The sequence below is a fragment of the Puntigrus tetrazona genome, chromosome 7 (genome assembly GCF_018831695.1).
Source record: "Puntigrus tetrazona isolate hp1 chromosome 7, ASM1883169v1, whole genome shotgun sequence".
Classification (NCBI taxonomy): domain Eukaryota; kingdom Metazoa; phylum Chordata; class Actinopteri; order Cypriniformes; family Cyprinidae; genus Puntigrus; species Puntigrus tetrazona.
Window position 1 is genome coordinate 23558526 of NC_056705.1, and position 10148 is coordinate 23568673.

Below are 10148 nucleotides of genomic sequence, written 5' to 3' on the forward strand. Positions count from 1 at the left end.
TAAAAAGACCTATTTTTTTCTAAATGTAAAGATCGCTATAATCTAAAAAACATTTCCACTGAAAAAATATTTTGTGCAAAGGAAAGACACTATAGACGTCAAAGGTTCTTTACTAAACCACCGTTGACTATAAAGAAGCTTTATTTTTAATAGTGCACGAAAGCTTCATTGGTGAACCGAAAATGGCTCTTCCTTGACATCGCTGTGAAAATCCCTTTTTGGGACCTTTATTTCACGGGCTTATGTTCGATAATCACCAGCCACATTATCCGGCACTTAAACTGTTTATTTGTAGTTATTATTGTGTTCTTTAGTCAGCATCATTACCTCCTCAAGCAGAACAGAGGCAAGAGTATCAGATGCATAGGCTCAGTGTGCTCCAAAGAGTGTGCATCAAGTTGGCTCTCCACCAGCAATCTGAGTCTTTAATCAGCAGTGTGGCTGAAATCCAGAGTAAACAAATGAATCTACCGCAAGACTGAATATCTGTAATACCCTCAGCAAAAACCTGTGGTTAACCCTGGCACTCTGAGAGAAGTACGGCCCGCCAAATATGGCTTAAAATCTCTGTCAAAGTCATTTGCGAAAACATACACCAGACAAAACTGTGAACTTGTGAACGGCTGTGACTTTGGTTAAGAGGTATTTGACTTTCTGACTAAATGGGAAGGGATCCTACGGAGGAAAGTCATTATGTGCATAGTTATGGCAGCGTTCAGCTAAATGGGTCAGTACTGTTGGGTTAGTATCTGCGTGGCACACATTTCTCCACTAATATACATCCCCCTCATGCTCACCAACCCTGACAATGATATTGTAATCCATGACTTGTTTCCTACCAAGTTATGCCCTCATTTAAAAATGCATGTGTCCCTCACTCACTCAAGTCGGCTATTGTGCCTCATACCTCTTATATCAAACCTGTTCATTTCTTATTCATCACAACCAGCCTCTCAAAGCTTTTTGCAGGATTTTCAAGTCTCTCCCTGTAAAGTTTTGAACAATTTCTGCTATTATAAATGAATGACAGACCTACTTGCACTTAAAATGTCAAAGCACTCAACAGGCCCAAGACAGGCCCGGATTCGAGTTTTATTCCTGGCTCCTGTGCGAGAGGGTCGTGACTCTCAGCGGGGTGCAGTCAGGTGACCTTCAAGGTCCTCACACGTCGAGTTAAGTCAAGTCATCTGTTGAATGCAGCACAGATTGTTCCAAAGCGGTTTTGCTGTACTTAACAGGCAAAGATACAGAATTAATGATGCAAACTTCGTCAAATATGAGGCAAATCCTAATTATACAGTAAACAGCTCTATCGAGACAAAAATGTTATTGTTCAGCTCCAGTCGGTTTAGTGAAAACAGTAGTGTAGTTATTCAGAGCAAGTCAGTATTGATTCAATTAACTATTCCTATAGTAGCAGTTTGGAGGTTGCAGAACATTTTTCGTGTCACTTTCGGGCTCAGCTCAGTTCAAGTTTTGCTCTCATTTAAAATCAATAATATTACTGAACATTAACTGTCTCTTAAACTACCAACAAGGCAATAAAGAACACGTGGTCACGTGTTTATTTGTTAAATGAAGTTGCATTGAGAGGCGCATCTATCTGTTGAACGTCTGTTAAAATTAATAGCTATTTCCGAGTCAGCAGCTGATTTCTTGCAAATCTCAATACTTGGACGTGGGTCTGATTCTGGCATTGTAGGAAGAAATTGAGTTTGTTTTCACATTACCTTAAATAATCCTCTTATTCGTGTTCAACCAATGAGGGAAGGAAGAAAGAAGGATGTCAGAGATTATCTGCTTTTCCTATCAACTGGCATTAAACCGAGTGCAGATTGCTGCAGTCCTTGTCATAATGAATAAATGGCGGGTGTTGTCGTGTAGTAAGACTGCCCCCTGTGGCTCAGTCGTTTCTTCTGTCGCTTTGCCTCAGATAAACCGAGATGCTGAGATGAAATTAAAATCGGCTCAAAGGGCCTCTTTTTTCACATCCTCGCTCAGATATCTCTGAGAATCGGGACGTTTTTGAGAGCGGCTGTGGGGTTTAATCGTTTGCTCTGGAGGAAATGAGTCATTTGCTATTTGGAGACAGCTGAAGATCTTCAGACGCGCCAGCAGACCTTCCACTCTTGAAGCTCTCTGTATGTGTTTGCATGTAGGGCTCATTGTGTTTCATCTCACACAGCTCTTGCGTAAGCTTTGCCGCTCTATCTATCCATCCAACTTCTAGTGAAAGTTTTCACTTGACGTGAGACTGTATACCAACAGAAAGGTCTGTTCTCACTCCACATGAGAGTTATTAAATAGTGGCAAAAGGACAGCAATGACAGCAATTGGGACATTAATGTTGTGTGTGTGTGTGTGTGTGTGTGTGTGTGTGTGTGTGTGTGTGTGTGTGTGTGTGTGTGTGTAATGATTCAGTAATGTTTTTGAGACAAGTGGGAGCATCTTAGAAAGGCATATGTTGTTATTTTAACTTCTTCTTTATTTGATTGGAATATTTATCATATATTTATATTAGTTTATATATATATATATATATATATATATATATATATATATATATATTATATATATATATCATTTATCAGTCAGGTCTTAAAAACTACATGATGTTTATAAATATTGCAAGGGTTATTATTTTGATGTCAGATTATTTGAAGTAGCAACAATAGAAAGTATGTGCAGTTCTAATAAAATATATTCACAGATGTGAACATCATTCAAATATGTTTCAAATAACACTTCACGCTTCACGGCTTTGATCGATACAATATTTTGAAATGTAAAAATGTTTTCCTGGAAAGAAGACAGTGGTTGGAGAGCCTTAATAATATACTTTGTTAATTTTCTCCATATACCGTTAACCTTTAACCTGGACAGATGCTCACAGAAGCTGTCAGCAGGTGAATGAAAATCTCTTTACAGGCCAACAGAGCAGCGCAGTCAGATTTATAGCCTCGTCCTTTTGGAAAAGAGCCTGAAATAAAAGAACTTGTCCATTAAATATAGCATGTGACTCTCTTGATAATCTCTTTGTCTATAAATCCTTTGTGTGGATGATTCAGCATCTCAGGAAGAGACTCATTATGAACTGATCAGTGGCCAGATAGTAGTGTGCTGCTTTAAAGTGATCTATAATTTAATAATAATGCACTGCTTTCTCAAAATGGCAGATTTTGCTAAAAATAAAGAAAACGTTAGGAATGCTTTGAAACAACAAAATCAAATTAAGAGGCTATAACAAGTAAGAAACACAACAAATATGAAATAGTGACGTATGAGTTCCCTGCTACTGTATGTTATTTTCAGGGAAAGAGTCCTGTCCTCAAATCATGAAGTCAAATCATATATATATATATATATATATATATATATATATATATATATATATATATATATATATATATATATATATATATATATATATATATATATATATACATATAAAATGTGCTGTATATGTATCATCTTTATTCCTATTGTTTGGACTAGATCTAAAGGTATTTATTATTGTGTAAGAAAATGCTGGCTGTCTCAAGCATTGGGTCATATAGCATAAAATTGCTATATTGCTATCACCCCTCTTAATCATTGTATTTTTATTTATTATATAGTTGAGGCTGGTCGTACAATGGCATTTATTATTTTTTTGTTGTTGTTATCGTCGCTGCTGGTCTTCTATATGCTGTTTAAATAAAAATCGTTTCGTACTTTTACAAACCTTTATTTTGAAAAAAGGGTATACTGTTTCCGCTCTGTAACTTCCTGCTTGCTTGTTTTCGACTTCGCAGATGCGACTACGTTAATTACGGTCTAGTGTCTTGATATAGTGTGTCGGTTGTGTTATAATCGTGTCGTCGAGGAGGTAATAATGTCAGGGGGAACTCGACTAGAAAACGCCAATCCTCTGATATTTCAGCGATCAGGGGAAAGAGTCCTGACTTCAACTGATGAAGATGAGGATGTAGCGGATCCCATCGATGACAGGGAGATCTTCGATATCCTTTCAAAGCACGACACCGAGTTAACTGCTTTGACGTGCAAATTATTTGCGAAAATGACAGCTGTACAAACTGCGTTATTTCAGAAACCTCATTTACGTTCAATCTTAACATGTTTACATCTGATCAGATCGATCAATGACCCTGAGCACCCGCTTTCCCTCGAAGAGCTCAATGTCGTGGAACAAGTGCGCGTCAATGTGAGTCTGATCTATCTATCTATCTATCTATCTATCTATCTATCTATCTATCTATCTATCTGTCTGTCTATCTATCTATCTATCTATCTATCTATCTATCATCTATATATGTATCTATCTATCTGTCTGTCTGTCTGTCTATCTATCTATCATCTATATATGTATCTATCTGTATGTCTATCTATATGTCTATCTGTCTGTCTATCTATCTGTCTATCTATCTGTATGTCTATCTATCTATCTATATGTCTGTATGTCTATCTGTCTATCTATCTATCTGTCTGTCTGTCTGTCTGTCTGTCTATCTATCTTTCTATCTATCTATCTGTCTTTCTATCTATCTATCTGTATATCTATCTATCTGACTGTCTACCTATCTGTCTATGTATCTTTTGTCTGTGAGTAGGTGAATGATGAGGAGAGCACCGTGTCCGTGGAGTTCACTCCGACCATCCCACACTGCAGTATGGCCACACTCATTGGCCTGTCCATCAAAGTAAAGCTCCTGCGCTCCCTTCCTGACAGATTCAAGGTAATTTAATCTTACACATTTTAATCTTACGTAAGGCTTTGGGATTGCCGTCTAATTGTCTTCTTGTTGTCAGATTGATGTTCACATCACGCCTGGCACACATGCCTCTGAGGATGCAGGTAAACGACCGATATACAACACAGAACAAGTTTAAAGAGACACACTTCACCCGTAAATGACAACCCTGTAATCACTTATTGACCCTCCTTTATGAGTTTGTTCCCTCTGAATACAAAATAAAATATTTGAAAGAATGTGGGTAAACAACAGTTGACAATCAGTCCCTGTTGACTTCACAGTGTGTGGAAAAATACTACGGAGGTCCGTGTACATGATGACAGAATATTTCATTTTTTACCTAAACTATCCCTTTAACCCTGTAAAATAAAAGACATGTAATGTAGTCTGAAAATGGATCAGTATCAGTATGCAAATGTGTTTTCTTTTTACATTTGAGACATCACACTTTTTCATGATAATGATGAGCATGTTTTACTTTATACATAAATTAATAATAAACAAGGTTTTTCTAACAAATGATGTACGAGTAATCAAGCGAATCTAAGCTGCTTCAGTCAATAACTGTTCATCGTGAAATTATTACTTATCATTATGTTATATTTTATATTATTATATTTCCCAGCCTAAATGGGTATGGTTGTAGAATTAAGCCTTTTACTTACTAATAAAAATATAAGCTATCATTCAAAACTTTGTGCAGGTGGCTTGCCAGCAGCATGTTTTGATCACACTGTTAAATTCACGTGTAAAACATTATACAGTAGGCTTTATATAGTTTAGGTCAGAAATATGTTTTATATTACCCTGTTTTTATTTGATAGTGCCCATATTTCTTTTGAGACACAATAACTTTATTCACGGTGCACAGATTTAAAACTTGGCAGGATGTTTTTAATCACTTGCACACTGCATGAAAGGACATTTTCAAAAATCCTAGATAGGGGCACTTTAAAATAAAAGTTGACTTGTGCTTTTCTTCTTCAGTCAATAAGCAGCTTGCAGACAAAGAGAGAGTGGCAGCAGCTCTGGAAAACTCTCAGCTGCTGGAGGTGGTCAACCAGTGTCTGTCCACCAGAACCATGTGATCCCAAAATCCTGCGTAGTCCTCACACGGATCAGGATGAACTCCTACAGGCAAGCCAGTAGGTAACACCGCTTCTGATATATATCTAGTACTCTACACTCGACGGACAGCTCCGGATCAGGAGGACTTGTATGTGGACATGCCATATATTTGTGAATATGTTCAAAATGACTTTTCAAAGAAAATGGAGAAAGTGTACAATAGAAATAATTTGCACTGCTATGTTTTGTACATCTTGTTTTTGCCAATAAAAAGAATATTGTGTTTAATTAAAATGTTCAATAAACATTCTTAAACATAAGCAAACAGTATTTTTCTACAGCCTTTTGTAGAGCGTAGTGAAGTTTCAGCTGCTTGTGATTAATAGGTAACTTTAAAAAGCTAAAAAAAAATACATAGAGATGATTTGTATTCTGTGGTATAAATATAAAATTTTTTATAGATACAGTGTATCAAATAAATGGCTTTACTTATATATGGATACATAGAAAATCACTACTTTTACACTAAAGCTATTGTTAACCTTCATCAAAGACACACTTACAGCGCACTCTGCATTTGGAGAGACAGACATTCAAATCAGACGAGGGTGTGACAAAAATCACATTTTCTTAAGATATTTTTCACAAATGACAGTCTTTAATACATGACCTGTGTTATAAAGTAATGTTTGAAAACTTGTTTGTCTTATAAAAGTCTGAAGGGTAATAGCCTGTCTAAGCCGAATGCAGAAGACCGTGATGATGCACGTACTAAAATAAGCACAATAGTTTTGCGGAGTCTGTTTAGATTACACTTGCTTGGCTTTCAAGTCACAAAAGTGCTTTCACTAGCATGCATTAAAAATGCATGATAGATACTATTTCACGTAATAGAACTCTTATTCAATAGTTTTGTTTTTTTATAAATTACCAGACAAGCTAACGCTGCAAGTCTTTTTTTTGGCCCAGTCATGAAAATAAACACTGAACTTTGAATATTATTTATATATATATATATATATATATATATATATATATAGAGAGAGAGAGAGAGAGAGAGAGAGAGAGAGAGATTTTTGTAATTTATGATTATTTACTTTTTCACTTGTCATACATCTGCGCTATAAATAGAAAGGATATACATGTCAGGATATATCAGCACAAAAAAGAAAGCTTATATTGTTAGTACATATACATGTTCGTGTGTGTGTGTGTGTGTGTTTGTTTGTGCGTGTGTATTTGCCACATATACCATATAATTTAGCAGCTAGAGCAGGCTATAAAATCCCAAGTCATCACAATACATAAATATCTTCATCATAATAAGTTTGAAATCGGTATAGCATAGAAAAAAACTTACGTGTGGTGCCTGCTTTCTAATGATTTCAAGTTAAATATTGAGTGAAAATAAACATAAAAACTCTAATAGAATCGGATCTGATAAAACATGTAGAAATATAAATTGCATGCAATTCATGTATTATACAGTCAGCTGTTAAATGACAGTCGAAAACGTGGAAAACACCTTCTATTATAGTTGTGAAATAATAAAGTTAAATTGTATTGGCTGGGCACAGGTTGATACACCTGCTGGTAAATCCTGTACCTAACAATACTACCATACACCACTAGGTGGCGACATTAAACCACCTACAAATGTACCCCACTAATACGATCAAAGACGATTTTGCCCTTGGGAATTACAGGAAGATGTTGTGAGCACGCAACAAATATAATAAATGATAATCTGACACCGGATACCAATTATGATTCTAATCAGAAAATCTCTTCAAGTGATACCTTTGGGGGGTTAATTGCTGATACCAGATCATTTTCTGTGACATTTTGGTGATTTCAGTTTATAACTGTGTTTTACAAAATCCTATAACGTTAATGTCTGCCAACCTGTCTGAGCCGTTTAATCGCGTTACTGTACAATACAATTAAAAACAAGATTAAAACAGATTCTGGGGAACGCCGAATACAGCAGCTACACACACATAGCCATACCTTTCCTAAATGAATCGAAAGTAAAAAAATAATGTCATTGAAATATATTTTCCCATATATGGTTAGGTGCCTGTTCTCCCAACAGCTACGCCAATTAACAGCCTTTCACACGTTGCCTTTAAAATCGCGGATTTTGCATAAACCATTTAAAACGATCGCGACGAAAAGTAACACCAATAAGTGAGTACGAATGCGCGCGCCCTGTTTTTTTTTTTCACCCGTGAAACATTTGTCACGCTCGGGCTACACGCCTTTACCTCCGTGCGCCGAAGAGCTGTAGTAAAAGCGGAACATGATTCAGCCCCTCGTCCGCGCGCAGGGAAGGGAAGACCCTCGCAGAATTGTGAATCACACGCGCCGGGGCCCGCTCCTCCCCCAAAATGATGTTACTACTAGAAGAAAGACGCGTGATCCTCCGGGCGAGCCCTCCTCGGCCTGACGTCACTCGCCAGCATAAATAAGGGCTCCGTCTCATCACCGATCATAAGAGAAACCCTCGGCGGACGGGTAACGGCGTTAAACGGACTAACTGGAATTGTGACATTTAACGGGAGGCTTTGCGGGAGCAGTCGCACGTGAGTAGCGTTTTGACGCGTTTAACATCTATAGGCAGCTGTGAGTTTACGCCGAAGTGCCGTCGCGCAGTGCACGTGCCGTAATACGCTTTCACACGGACAGGTTTGGAGTCATGACTTTGAACAAAGGAGACAAGTTGAGGAACATGGACAAGAGGAGAGGCAGCATGCCGTTTCCCCTCCACCTGCAGAACCTGCACAGGAGGAGCATGCCCGTGGACGACCGAGAGCTGCGCTCGATGCCCGAGGCTCAGCCCAGCCTCCTGCGCTTCGGTCCGGCGGAGGAGCACAGGAACAGCTGCGTGTCCGACTCCTCCGACTCTGTCATCTCGTCCGGCAGCGACTCCGAGGGACAGGTCTACAAGGTGGTGCTCCTGGGCGAGCACGGCGTCGGGAAGTCGAGTTTGGCCAGGATATTTGGAGGAGTTGAGGACAGCAACGACTGCGAGGAAACAGGTAGATGCCTCGGTTTGTTTAGTGCTTGAATTAAGGAGCTTGTGCAACATTGCAGATGTCTAATTGTGTATTTTGCACCTTCGTGTCAGGAAACACATATGACAGATCCCTTGTGGTCGATGATGAGGAGACGTCAATACTTCTCTATGATATATGGGAACAGGTAAGGAAAGGGCATTGAGAGTAGTATTTATTTTAAATAAATTGTTTTTTTTTAAATACATAGTATAAAATGTTTTAAATATTTAACCAAATTAAAATTAAATAATTTTAACATATACATTTATTTATATGTTTAGACAAATGTAACAAAAAAAGCTAAAATGCATTACAAACATTAATGTGATTGTCACTAGTCATGATAAACATTATCACTGCAGCGCATAACCATTCTTTTTTCTTTTTCCTACAGGATAACAGCCAGTGGCTGAAAGATCAGTGCATGCGTATGGGAGACGCCTACATCATCGTGTACTCGGTGACAGACAAGTCCAGCTTTGAGAAAGCTTCAGAGCTACGAATCCAGCTTCGCAGAGCTCGGCAGTCTGAAAACATCCCCATCATCCTGGTGGGAAACAAGAGTGACTTAGTGCGGTCGAGAAGTTTCTGTAGATGGTAAGATTTCACCCGACTTATTCTGTTTGGTTTTTCTTAATCTGGGAGATAGAAACAGAAACTATGGTCTATGGATGGAGTCAGGTTGTAGATGTTTTGAGATACCAGCCAAGAGGCACAATAAAGATGATGATGATGCGTAGCCGTCGTCTTCCCTCCGGTGATGGAGTTAATGCTCCTTTTTCCCCTCGTCTCTCTGAGAGGCAGTGCCTGTGCCGTTGTGTTCGACTGCAAGTTCATCGAGACCTCAGCCTCCCTGCACCACAACGTGCGCGACCTCTTCGAGGGCATCGTCCGACAAATCCGCCTGCGCAAGGACAGCAAGGAAAGAAACGCCGCCGCATGGCCAGCTGCAAGCGTCGGAGAGCATCAGCAAAAGGCCAAGCGTTTCCTGGGCCGCATGGTGGCCCGGAAGAACAAGAAGATGGCCTTCAGGCAGAAATCCAAATCCTGTCACGACCTGTCAGTGCTATGAAAAACCGGACTAATGTGCCCTCAGATACCCACGACCAGAAGCTGTGTGTTTTTCATCCTAATATGAGGACTATTTAGTTGTACAGACGAATATGAACTTGTTTTGTAAACTGAGAAGAGATTATATATGAAAGGAAGCTGACAAAATCAAATTGATTATGTTGACCGGCATGAGGCTTTTTTTATTGTCACGTTA

At 38.6% G+C, this 10148-nt stretch overlaps 1 protein-coding gene and 1 pseudogene across 1 annotated transcript; both read left to right on the forward strand.

Annotated features, from left to right (window-relative positions):
• Nucleotides 1-3755: 3755 nt before the first annotated feature.
• Nucleotides 3756-5932, forward strand: LOC122348252 (cytosolic iron-sulfur assembly component 2B-like). Its single transcript, XM_043243546.1, has 5 exons — nt 3756-4001; nt 4125-4204; nt 4611-4736; nt 4810-4855; nt 5742-5932. Exons 1-5 carry the CDS (start codon nt 3875-3877, stop codon nt 5840-5842), a joined length of 480 nt encoding a protein of 159 aa, XP_043099481.1. The 5' UTR covers nt 3756-3874; the 3' UTR covers nt 5843-5932.
• Nucleotides 5933-8280: 2348 nt separating this feature from the next.
• On the forward strand, nt 8281-10128 carry LOC122347882 (annotated as a pseudogene).
• The last annotated feature ends 20 nt before the right edge of the window (nt 10129-10148 follow it).

Excerpts from the sequence above, each read along its gene's own strand:
- LOC122348252 (XM_043243546.1), top strand. The coding sequence starts at position 3,875 with ATGTCAGGGGGAACTCGACTAGAAAACGCCAATCCTCTGATATTTCAG. Across the intron at positions 4,002-4,124 it reads CGATGACAGGGAGATCTTCG|ATCTGATCAGATCGATCAAT; the intron begins ATATCCTTTCAA and ends TAACATGTTTAC. Across the intron at positions 4,737-4,809 it reads CCCTTCCTGACAGATTCAAG|ATTGATGTTCACATCACGCC; the intron begins GTAATTTAATCT and ends TCTTGTTGTCAG.